Source organism: Mesoplodon mirus, assembly GCF_964341445.2.
Source record: "Mesoplodon mirus genome assembly, chromosome: 8".
NCBI lineage: Eukaryota > Metazoa > Chordata > Mammalia > Artiodactyla > Ziphiidae > Mesoplodon > Mesoplodon mirus.
In genome coordinates, this window is record NC_138984.1 from 11,565,328 (window position 1) to 11,578,644 (window position 13,317).

Below are 13,317 nucleotides of genomic sequence, written 5' to 3' on the forward strand. Positions count from 1 at the left end.
TTAAGACATTTCAGCTAAAAAATGAAGCAACTGAAAAACGTTGTTACATTTAGGTGATAGGCATATGGCAATTCATTACACTCTTCAATTTTCCTATGTTCGCATTTTTCACAATAATTAAAAAATAATAAATACCTAGGGGAAAAAAAAATCAGTCTTTCGAAATCTGGCTTATATATATGCCAAACTTTAAGACAGGAAAACGAAACAGTGTATCTACCATATTAAAATGTTATAAAATAGACAAAACTCAAAATCTACAATTTTCTGAATATGATCATTCCTGCTTTTTATTTCAATTATTTATATTCACTGGGCTTAAGATTTTAGAAATAATTTACAATACATATAGTATAGCTGTCCCCCTCCCCCCAATCAGTAACATCAAGAACTTATAGGCATTTTTTTCTGAACCCATTTACTGTATAAAGACCTTCTTCCTATGCTCCTATAAATACCTATTTATCCTTAAGGTCTAGCTTAAAAATCTACTACTTGAGAAAGCCTTCCCAGAGTGCATGATTTCAACAAACTAAGTTAGCACTTACCCAAACCACGATTATCATACCTGTCACAATGTAACGTAAATATTTTTGTTTATAAATCCATCACTTTAAGACAATTTAAGAGAACAGGGACCATGTCCTTCTCATCCATTTATTCATTAGCTCTTTCCTTCTTCAGGTCCTCAGAGAGGCCTCTTCTCGGGCCAGCTCCCACCTCCCACTCCCACCTAAGCTCTGGCTAAATCCTCTTCACCTTTCAGACTTCAGCACAAGTTATCACTTCTTCCCAGAGGCTTTCCCTAACAGCCTAATGGAAGGCAGGCTTCCCTTTACTCTCTCCTTTAGAGTTCTTTCATTTACAGCAGGGGTCCCCAACCCCCGGGCTGCGGACCGGCAGCGGTCCACAGCCTGTTAGGACCCGGGCCACACAGGAGAGCAGTGGGCAAGCGAGCAGAGCTTCAGAATCCGCTGCTCCCCATCGCTCTCATTTCCGCCTGAACAATCCCCCACTACCCCGTGGAAAAAACGTCTTCCACGAAACCGGTCCCTGGTGCCAAAAAGGTTGGGGACTGCTGATTTACAGTACTTATCACAATGGCAATAGCATTTTAATGTGTACTTGTTTCTTAAATTTCACTCTCCCCCATAAGACCATAAGCTGCATGGGTACAGGGATATGTTTCTTTTATTCACTCCCGGTAGAGTCAGTACCAAGTACCGTGCCCGATACAAAGTAGGGCCACTACGAATATTTTGTTGAATGAATTAATCCTATCTTTAGTACTCAGCTTTCAGCCAAGACTCAACGCTTACTAAATGAATGTCAAACTGCCAAGAGCCACAAAATTAAAACACAAGCAAAATAAACACGACAGCTCACTGTATTTGACTGAACAAGTCAGTGCATATAATCTTCATTAGCCTGGAAATGGGTGAGAGATGACCCCAGTTTTCTACAGGGTCATGAACAGAGACGTGAGCCTCTCATTTCAGAGGGCAAAAGAAAGGATGGTTGGCAGTAACACAATCAGCTGAAATAGCTGGCAAGTTAGTTCTTTGCAACTTTGGTCTTGTGGAAACTGCAGCCTTGGATTAAATGCCTAAAGCCGACAGGCCACTTGTGGTGAGGTGGCTTTTGGGGACATGCCATGTCTATCCCGGTACCTAAACTTACAAATGCACATCTATACACGCCCCCCCCCCCCAAACACACACACATACAACATGCACCTAGTCATTTACAAAGCTCATTGTTTTTTATTTCTCACTTCCATTTCCATGTTCAATCTCACTTTGGAATCTTTATACTTTTATTATTATTTTTTTACTGCATCCACCATCTGAAACACTCTCTCCCTGTTCTTGGGCATATATCTCAAATACCTTCTCCTTCATAAAATTATTTTTATAATCAATTCTTTAATAAGCCTTATTTCCCTCCTCCTCCATTAATCTGTCAATTCCTTAAGAGCAGGGCTTGTGGTGCATCTGCTATAACCGCTTACTACTGAGGTCAGTGCTGTGCACACACGAGTCTCTACTTACTGACACGATAATACATTGTAAGTAAAAGAACAAGTTACGGTAGTTACATTTTTCCAAACTTGAGGCCAGAAAAAGTTCAATTTCAGTGTCAAATATGATCAAGAAGCTGGATAACAGACACTCATGCAGGAAAAGGAGGAAAGCTCTCTTGCAAATATATTTTCATATTATTATCCCTTAAAGTGTCAATAACCAGCAAATGCTTCAACAAGTATTCCTAGAAGTGAAAAACACCCAACCTTTAAACAGAGTTCCGAAAGTAGTGGCACAATGTACTCGCTACACTTGTACTTGCTACTTAGTTGTATGGCACTAGTGAGTATGGTAGGTTGATTACTCTGTCACTGGCCCTGACTGGATCCTTTTCTTCCACTGTTCCCTGCATCTGGAATCTTTTCTTCATTCTCTGCTTGTTGAAATCATATATTTATTTCAAGGTTCAGCTCAAGTATCTAAGAAGTATTTCCTGACCATTCTGACCAGCAGTGAATCTGTTCCTCTCAACTCCTAAACCACTTTCTTACAATGATGAAAAATGACTTCTAGGGAAGGGAGGCTGGCGTAGCTGGACTTGATTTTGGAGTTAGAGAGACTCAAGCTCTTTTGTTTTTAGATCTGTGACAAGGTGAAGACATGTTTCTTTGTTGTCCCCTTTTGGATGCTAAGTTGATTTCTCATTTACCCTTTCACTGAGGGTGTAGTTTTTTTGGGTTAGAGTTTCATGCAGGAGTCTCCCGTTATAGCTAGTGCCTGCCTAAGAAGACATGTCATTATATCTCCTACCCCTGCACAGCCATTAAGAGAGAAAGTTCTAGGTCTCCAGTGTTTGGTAAAAGTCAATAGGGAGAAAAATAGCTTTTGTGCTTATCTCCTGGAATTCCTGCTCATGTTCATTTTTGACTTTTATGGAATCAATCCTTTTCATGCCTGCCCAACAAAAGAGGTGTCAACTATATCCACTATACATATTTTTTAATTTAATTTATTTATTTTTGGCTGCACTGGGTCTTCGTTGCTGCGCGCGCGCCTTCTCTAGTTGCGGCGAGTGGGGGTTCCTCCTCGTTGCAGTGCGTGGGCTTCTCATTGCCGTGGCTTCTCTTGTTGCAGAGCACGGGCTCTAGGCGGGCGGGTTTCAGTAGTTGTGGCTTGTGGGCTCAGTAGTTGTGGTTCACGGGCTCTAGAGCCCAGGCTCAGTAGTGGTGGCGCACGGGCTTAGTTACACGGCATGTGGGGTCTTCCCGGACCAGGGCTTGTACCCGTGTCCCCTGCATTGGCAGGCAGATTCTCAACCACTGTGCCACCAGGGAAGCCCTTATCCATTGTTTTTTGAATCATTTTTGTAGTTTCAATTATTCACAGAAATTACCTTGAGATATACATATAAAGATAGAATATAATTAATGATATCATTAGGATATTATAAAAGTCAGAAGACTTGCATGGGTAAAAAAAATTGTCACCAAACTCATGATAAACCCTAGGAATTAAAGAAAAGAATCCTTCCTCCAAGTATTTTTTTTTTTTTTTTGGAAGGACAGGAGAGAAGCAAGAATAGAACAGTTCAATATAACTACATCTAAGGAATTTCCCCTAATTGCCTTTCTCAAAACTCACTGCCTTGGTAGAAAGATACTGAAGATGGATGGAGAATACTGCACCTAAGTAAAATTCTATCCATTTCTGAAACAAAAAAAGGAAAAAAAAAAGTTTGGGAACTAAAGGCTCCCAGCACTTGGTTTCATTGATTCATTTAATCTCATCAGATTTAGTACATCAGCTAAATACAATGGAAAAAGCAACACAACTGAAGGTATTTTTATCTGAACCACTTTATAGACACTACAAATTACAAAAACAGCTGTAACAAAACCAGTGCCTACCACTACCAGGATGAAGATCTGAAAGGAAGCAAGCGGGTTCTTGCTACCTGCCAAGTCATTAATTGCTTTACTTGCTCCAGAGCCAGGAAAACTTAGGTGCATATAAAGAAACATAATATGGAATATAGCTCACAGCACAATATGATGAAATAAAATCTTTTGATACACAAATATAGCTTTGGTTGACAGTTTATTAAATACACTACATTTGTACCTTATTCTGTAGTTTTTTAAATCATTCACACATGGACTTAGTAAAAATGTACTTTATAGAAAACCATCTTCAAAACTAAAATAAAAATAAAAATGCACATTTTGCCCACATCTTAAACTGCTGAAAATGTTAGGAATTATTTTATTGAAGGTGATCCTGAAACATAAGGTGACTAGTGTTTATTAAATCTGACACCAGACCATGACTTCAGTAGTGTTAATGTTGAAATGTGTATGCAAAAACGTCTATTAACTAAACTGTTTAATCTAACAGTGTTTGAGAAACAGGACAATATAAAGTATTATTTTTCCTTTACAGACACTTCTCTAAATCCATTTTCTGTACACTTTTTTCTCTCCCATTCACCGAATTAGCTGTGCAGATTGATGAGGCAAAAACAAAACAAAACAAAACAACAAACAAACTAGGTCCTATTTACAAAACATGCAAAGGGAGAATTTTAAGTCGGTGTTACGGCAGAACTGGTTAAAACTAAATACAGTCGAGTGACAGGATATACCTTTACTTCTGCAAATATAAGTCTTTCCCCCATCCTTTCTGGGAGAAATACATTTTCAGGGTGGGGATTGTAAAACGGCATACAATGTAAAGACAGAAATAAAGAAGTTTGCAAATTCTTTATATTTCCAGCTGTTGAGACAATATTTTTGAAAGTTGAGGTTACCTCTAGCGGCGAAACCAGAGCCAGCTATTAAGCAGCCAGAATGCTACAGTAATTGAATACATGACCATTTCTCTTTTAGCACGTTCTTTGTTCTCCTCTTCCAGAAGTTGTAGACGTCTATTTAGTTTGATTATCTAAGTAAAAAACATCAAAAAATGAACAGAAGCTTTAATGCATGACGCAATCAGATTCTTATAAAGTAGTTTAATTTGTAAAAAGAATTATTACAAACATGAAGAGTTTCATATATATAGAAAAAATGTTACCCACGACAGCTTAAATTCACTTAAATTCTCTTCTCTTATGAGCTTCTGTCACTCAGCTTCAGTTTTTTTTTTTAAAATAAATTTATTTATTTTATTTATTTTTGGCTGTGTTGGGTCTTCGTTGCTGCAAGCGGGCTTCTCATTGCGGTGGCTTTTCTTGTTGCGGAGCACGGGCTCTAGGCACACGGGCTTCAGTAGTTGTGGCACGTGGGCTCAGTAGTTGTGGCGCACGGGCTTAGTTGCTCCGCGGCATGTGGGATCTTCCTGGACCAGGGCTCGAACCCATGTCCCCTGCATTGGTAGGTGGATTCTTAACCACTGCGCCACCAGGGAAGCCCTCAGCTTCAGTTTTTCATCTTTAACCTGCTTTAACTGTTTTATGCCTTCTCTGAGTTACTAAAAGGATCCCAATAATTAACCTACTGTAGTGGGCCCTGTGACCTGCCACCCATGCCCTTCAGGACTAAAAGGCTACTTTGCTACCTGTTAGGGGTGTCACTGGTTGACGGCACTGTCCTCGGCTGTTGGTCCCTACTGTGAATAGCCCTGGGCTGAACAACTGCCTTGCCCAAGTTCATGCTCCCTTATGAAGGTAGCATGCATCCACCGACTGGTCTGTGATGGGGTTAAAAGGCCCAGGCCCCTTGCTCCAACTGTGAAGGGTCATCTCAGCTTCAGAGCAATTTATGGATGCACTGGTTTGCTTAAAATGTTAGGATTCTTTGTTATTGGCTAGAATTACATCAATCCATTTTGGTAGTACTGCTTTATGCTGATCAAAACATGTAAATAGTGGTTTAATATGTCTTTAATCAAAATGGGAAAGTCAATTATGGTTTAATAAATAGTTTGATAGATAAAATATTTTAATCCATGGGTTCCACTGGACAGAAAATGATAAAATGTTAGGAACTACCACTTTGAGTATTATATGAATATAATTTAGGATTATATGATATTTGGTACATTAAATACCTGTCGTCTTAATGAAGCTGCATCTACAACAGTCATGTCATCTGAGGTTCCTTCAGTCGTTGTATCTATATTTGAAATGCCGTACCTAGCAGACAAGAAATAAAAATATGATTTAATATTAGAATAGAACTAAAAGTACCTGGCAAGTCAAGTCATGTAATATATTGTGTAATGCTCAGAGAACTGTTAAAAAAGACCGGTATCTAACAGTACAAATTACTAAAATATTTACCAATCTGAACGGGTACTAATAAAGGAAAGGAAAGAGCTTAGCGTAACAACTACCTACAATACTAGGAAGGTGTCCTGAAAGTTTGAGAAAGAGAAGAAACCCTGACTAAAGACATAATAAGGAGACACTTTTCAACTCAGAGGGACTGGCAGTGTTAAAAAGGATACCTGGCTGAAAAGATTTGAGAGCTGCTGTGCTAGCATGTAACGAAATACAATTCTCCCATCATCTGATGTCTGTATGTGGTTCCTCAGAAGTCCCTGCTGAGACTCACGGCAGGGAACATAAAGTAAACAAACTCCAGCTGAAAAAGGAAGACTCTGATCCTGCTTTATTTCTCCTCATCCTCTCAGGGTCTCGTCTCTTGCCATTTCCACTCTTCACTTCTTATTTCCAATTACTTATTCTCAACTGTGTCTCCATAGAAGCAATTATAAAATCACCTGAATACATCCTGTCACTACATTCAGATCCAGAATTTAAATACTATAATTAAGAAGTGGTGTATAAAATAATACTGGAAAGCCACTAAGACAAACCCTAGAGAAACATTAAAAAGTATTTCTTGTTCAAATGCAGTTACTTCTAAAGGCGCACTGATTTTTAAATGAATGACAATAAACTTCTGAGATACAAATGCACACAAATGCTATTATTCCTCTTTGCCCAGATTTCCACTTTTAAAATATATTTTAATTAAGATACAATTCACATACCATATAATTCACCTCGTATATTTATATCCTTACTATTTTAACCCTGTATGGTTATTTCAGTAAAATGGCACATTAACTTTTCCAAATGAGTGGATTATAAATAAACCGAATTTAAAAGTTACTCCTATGTAATCTACAGAGTTGGCACATGGAGCGTAATATTGATATTTTTAATATTTCAAGCAAGTCCCTATTATAAAAAGCATATTACCACACAAAGGTGTATGAAGAGAATTATATTTTTCATCCAGACACGTTAAAGACAAGTCTATTCAGAAAATCCTTTTGTTACAAATGCCACTGAAAATAATTCAAAAATACTTTAATAAATAATGTAAAACAATTTTTAATTGTATAATCCTGCAGTGTCATCCTTCTGAACACTGATTTTAATTACATAGGTTGCAGTTCCAATGACAGATGGTATGTACTGACTTTAGATAATCTAGAACAATCTCTAAATGTTCTTTTTATGGTTAAATTAACTTGCTTTCTCCTAATCTGCCCCTTCCTTCATGGGAACAGAGCAAATATACTGGAATACCGAGGGTAACGGCATCAGATAGAGAAGTTAGCTACTAAGTTAGTAGGTGCTAAGAACTATGGCTTTACAAACATCTGAGTTAATTATTCCTTTGAACATTAAGCAGAATTCTTAAACAATTAGTGGAAAAAATAAGGGTTGAAGATTCCTATTCTCTACACTTTATCCTCAAAATAAAACTCTCCTATTTCTGTGAGGTCATACATGAGATAAATAATTGGGGGAAAAAAAATCAAACAGTAGAAGCAATTGCTTCAAAGGTAAAGGGAGCCAGACTGAAGAGAGAGGATGAAGTATAACTGAAAGGGACTCCCCACAATTTAGATCCTGAACTAAGGTTTTAAATATCTGTAAAGGAAATCTTCATTTGCTAAGAAATCTAAGGATATGACAAAAGACTTTACCTGTGTAATCTGACTTAAAACTAAAACCTGTATTGATCAGAGCTAAAAGCTCTGTAAGAAATTTAAGTCAGATCACTGCCTGAAAATACTTTCACAGAAAAATAAAAGGATCACAAACTTACAAGAAATACACAAGGAAAAACTTAAAACGGACTGAGTTAATATTGTAAAAAGAAACAAGTCAGCAGAGTGGAAAGGGACCCCTAAGGACATGCTTTTCAATTTTCTAACCTGAATTTAGTATTAATGAGAAACCAGTATTTCCCTCTTTTCCCGCCTAAAAATGAACGTGCCAGCTTGCTTCCTCTCATCATAGAAATAATGCTGCCAGTTTAAATTTACTGCTACAGATAATCCATTTCTGCTTAAAATAAATAAAGTTGGCTCTGAAAAAATTACAGAAATGGTATCTGTAAATACCAACCAACTTTTTTTTTTTTTTTACCCTACAAGTTGGGAAATGAGATTTTGGCACCTGAGAACCTTGAAGTATTCGTATTCGTATGTGCCATTTTATCTGTCCTTGTGCATGACAGGAAGAAATAACTACTCAGGCTAAGCATATCTGAAAGTGTGAAAGGGACAAAAATAAGAGAGAAAAGCTTAATCAACAGATGACAAAAATTCTTAAAATTAAATTCTCTTTCTAAACATTTAACTTCTCAGGTTACCAATGCAGATTTCCCCCAATTTAAGACGATGCTTTACAGATACATTTATCTACACACTGAAAGTGACATTAGACAATTAACAACTAAAAAGGAAATGCTGGACAGAACCTCAGGCAACAATTAAAATGATGCACATAAAACAAGGTTTAAGATTATTTTTTCTGTGTTTTAGCATGATCGCCTATAAGCTATTAAAACCATGTTTAAATTCCCTGTCTCTGATGTTCCCATGATAATGTATCGCAACTATTTTTCTTTATACTCTTTTGGCCAAATGTCATGAATGATTAGACTCACTGTTCTCAGAGAAAAACAGGATGTACTCATAGAGAAAAGCTGTAGAGATTCAAGCTATAATATAAAGGCGTGGCTACTACATGCATTACGTCCTGCAAACTACACGTTCAGTCAACTCTTTACCCTGGTAATTACAAAGTCTCAAAGTTTACCTGGCGTTGTCATGATGAGGGTTAGAGGTGGCGGCAGCAGACCCACCACGCAACACAGGTCTAAGGCAGGTTTTTGCGGGAGAAGGCACAAGACAGAATCAGGAACCAGAGAGTAACAAGATAAAAGCAAAAATAAGACAAAAATAAGACAAATAAATGTCAAATATGTTTGTATGTTTCAATACAGTATATTTCAAACACTTCAAATATCTTTGTCTCACTGTCCTCCATTTTATGATTTTTATAAGTTTAATATCTTACAATGTGGTAAAAAACAAAGGAACCTACGTTTTCATAACAAAATAGCACCAGCATATAATTTTTTTGGTGTTTATATTCTGATTTATGAAATTCAAGACAGAGGACAACTCTGTTCAAAATGTGTAATTTCTCTCTTCTAGTTGGAAAAAAAATCACCAGCAACTTTAGAAGCATGTCAAGAACTGGTTAGTAGCACCTGAATCATCATGGTTGCTCATCTGATATCAAAGCTCTATCTCAAAAACAAAAAATTTCAAGAAACTCCCATTTCTCACAATTCCTTGCCTCCCACCTCATTAATTTTGCTTAGTGCCTGATACCTTAATATAGCTGTGTCTCATTCAAACCCTCAGCTCTCAAGAGGAAAACTGCAAGCCTCAGTTCTGGAGCTAAGGAGATCAGGGACATGCTTTGAGGGGCATACTGCAGCACATTACAGGAAGTGCAATCAAATATGTGAGTCTGACCTTGAGAGACAACCAGAAGCGACACACAGGACTGCTGGAAATGAAGACTAAGGTGCACTGGATTTTCACCGAGTACATACTTTGATTCTAGAGGACAATTCGTTCTCTACCTAGGTAAGCAGTAACCTTTCCAATAAATTTTATTTTATTTTTTTAAATCAGAAAACAAAAGCTCTGTGTGGTCACTGGTCAATTCCCCAAAAAGTAATCAGCAATATTTATAACCAGAGAAAGGAGCCTGGGGTATAGAACCCATATAAGGATTTGAAGAAGCATTACATTCTATTTTGAATGTCTCCTACTCTACAGAGTGATCAGGTTTTGCCTGAATTTAAGTATCAAGACAATTCTTACAGTAAACATTTAGTAGCAAATGCACCATTTTTTTCCTGCAAGTTGGCACAGCTGTACAATTTTGGTTACAGTACAAATCACTATTTTATGACAGGTCAATTGATACAAGAACATGTTAATGTTTAGCTTGCATGTTTCCTAAAGGCACTACTGGTACTTAAAGAAATTTTCCAGAACCTGCAGGATAAGAGACTTCCGGGTCAGATGTTAGACTGCTATTTTGTTGGCTAAAGAACAGTGAAAAACTACATATGCGTGAGACAGGTTTTTAACTCATCCCATCCTACTAATTAATTTATTCTGTGACATCAGGAAAACTTACTTAACTACAATCCTACACTATAAGAAAGGTGAAAAATGAAGCCAGCGCTTTGTGCTACCTAAAGCTTTTTTAAAAAAAAATCATACATTGCTCAAAAGGATCTGCCATATTCAACATATTCCACCACAGAGATTTCCCTTTTATAACGCAGAGCCAGAAAATAATACAGTTACCTTTCACAACGTATTTCATTTTGTCTTCTCACACTGGCAATTGACACATATAATATAAAAGTAAATTAGAGAGGTATTTGGCAAAGTTAAAACTTCAAGTATCACTTTCTACTGTAAATATGACTTAATACATTAAAAAATCTTTTTAAGTTTGAAAATATGTTTTGTAATTAAAGTGGCAAAAGGGAATGAGATTCAAGGCTCTACAAGTTCCCGCATTAACTTGTATACTGACATTATTGAGTAAATAAATGGTCTGACTTAGTAGAATATGTTTCTTTGCTAAAAAAAAACTGGAAACTTCTACAGTGAGTAAACAGTTTGGATGTATCAGGAATTATATGAATATTTTAAAAATTAAAAATTTAAATTTAAAAATGATAAATAACAAACACTGTTTCAACTGCAACTTTGAATTTCTAGGTCTTCCTAGTAATATATTTATATGGATACCTGCAAAAAATATAAATTATTTACATACTGGTTTCTTATTCTTTTCATTCAAAGCTAGTATAATCTGTTAAAGAAATAATCACCCCCCCCCCTTTTTTGGGTCATGCCACGCAGCATGTAGGATCTTAGTTCCCTGACCAGGGATCGAACCCTCGCCCCCTGCAGTGGAAGCATGGAGTCTTAACCACTGGACCGCCAGGGAAGTCCCTCTAGCTCCTTCTGAAAGTAAAACTTAAGCATGCTGAACATGACTAATCTGTCAATACTTAAATAATGTTCTTTCATAGGGGCTAAGTTTCTTTTTAAAAACGTTAATATTTTGCATTGGCGAGTGAGATACGGAGCTCTAGCAGGTGTCAGAAGACATGAGCACTTCATAACTAGCAAGGACTAAACATCATTTTAAATCCAAAGAACACACCTGGTGCTTGTCCCAGGTGTTCTGGTAAATTTTTGACACCTCAGTTTTCCAAATGCACAGCACTGACCTATGTAAATAAACTTTTCTAATGTATACCTAGGATTTAACTTTGTTTTCAGATGAACTTGGTTTTCTATCATGTAAGTTCTCAAGATGAGAAAACAAAAATACATAAACCTTTCAACAGTGTCCCTCAAAGTATAAACTAAAAACAGTTCTTATGCCAAACAACTGTGAAAATGCATTATTTTATGATAATAAAACAGGCAGACAGGTTTTTTCTTTCTTTCTGCCAAACAGTTCTAACTTAATTTAACTATACCTAATGTGATGGCTTAAGACCAAAGATAAGATATTGCATTAGCGTAACAGCCAGGAATAAAAAGCAGAAAGGAAAAAAAAAATGATGTACAGAGCAAGGAACATAAAAGCACGTAAAACTTTATAAGCAGCATTATTTTATAGTCATGCAAATAGAACATTATCCAAATTTCACATTCCTATTTCTTGTATCTGGTAAGTCATGCTAGACAGCTCTCGTAGTAGAAATAAAAATTGATTTGGCACTTACAGCTCTGATTAAATCCTGCTGAACATTTGATCATAAGAGATTTCAGTGCAATGGGGGAAAAAAAAAACTTTCAAAACTGGAAGCATCCAATAACACTAATGAGAATCTAATCCTCCAGGCTCCAAGGCCTGTATCCAGGAGCAAAGGATTATTAATACAACTACTTTATGAATTTTAAAAATCTCATTTAAGTGAATAAGAAAAGATACTTCCTTCCCAGAAAAGGGAATTTTCGTTATCAATTTACTACAATTAAAAAAAATCACTTAAAGCTCAAAATAGTTTTTTATAAATAAAATAATACAAAGTAAATTTTATAATTAGTAAGATTTTTGTACTTGTGAGCTTGAGGCAAAATTTTTCCATTAAGGAGTAAAAAAATCCAACTATTTTTCCATATACTGCACTGAACTGTGTATATGTAGGGGGATGGGACAAATAATTTTAACGTACTGGGGCTTTGTCATCTAACTATTATTTAATCTATATAGGATTTATAAACATCTTTCTCATTCAGATATTTTCACTATAATAGCATTTGATATGATATAATTTGACCTAATAATCCAGTCTCTTCTAAGGACCTATTTTAATTAAAAAGTTAAAGAGGATACCTGGTGAAGAATAAATCTATGTTAAGGAGGGAGGAGAAAACAGGGCTTTGGAAATATTAGTCAGGTGCCAGGTACTTTATATTCAATATCTTTTTAAGGATCTCCCATGACACTAAATAAAGAATTTGAGTCCATTATCCCTGTATCTTAAATAAAGGCAGGGGAAGGGGGAAGATTCCTCATAAGAATCCAGAAAACTAGGTTAATATTAGTATTACCCTTCTTTTTAAAAAATAGATGAAGAAAATGAGGCCCAGAGAAGCTAAGCAATTTGCCCAAGGCCATCATGTAGCTAGCTGTGCAGTGGGGTGGATCAAGATTAAATCTGACCCCCTCCCTCGATCCATGTTTTTCCTTCTGAACCATGATGCTTCTTACAGGCTCCAAATATTCTAAGATAGTCCTTGAAGCTTCAAAGAGATAAGAGGGCCTCTAAACCTTTGGGTTTTAAACCCACACATGCATACACACCTATACATGAATACATATATACATAGATGTATATATAATTTTCCCCCTGCCGTGAGTTTTCTCTTTTATGCTCTTTCTGGTACAGCTTTAAGTCCTTGGACCCACACGTATGGGAGCCCTGCG

At 36.6% G+C, this 13,317-nt stretch overlaps 1 protein-coding gene across 10 annotated transcripts in view; it reads right to left on the reverse strand.

Annotated features, from left to right (window-relative positions):
- Positions 1-377: 377 nt before the first annotated feature.
- The window catches only part of MFF (mitochondrial fission factor), a 37,773-nt gene continuing 24,833 nt past the window's right edge, over positions 378-13,317 (reverse strand). For 5 of the 10 annotated variants that reach the window (XM_082631060.1, XM_082631066.1, XM_082631065.1 and 2 more), the window contains 4 exons: positions 10,665-10,697; positions 9,088-9,147; positions 6,072-6,156; positions 4,109-4,964 (listed from right to left, as the gene is read on the reverse strand). In XM_082631060.1, the coding sequence (XP_082487186.1) occupies positions 4,833-4,964; positions 6,072-6,156; positions 9,088-9,147; positions 10,665-10,697 (310 nt within the window). In that variant the 3' untranslated portion in view covers positions 4,109-4,832. Of the gene's footprint in view, positions 3,418-4,108; positions 4,965-6,071; positions 6,157-9,087; positions 9,148-10,664; positions 10,698-13,317 lie in introns of those variants that run through there. The other 5 variants (XM_082631063.1, XM_082631069.1, XM_082631067.1 and 2 more) reach the window with 3 other exon arrangements.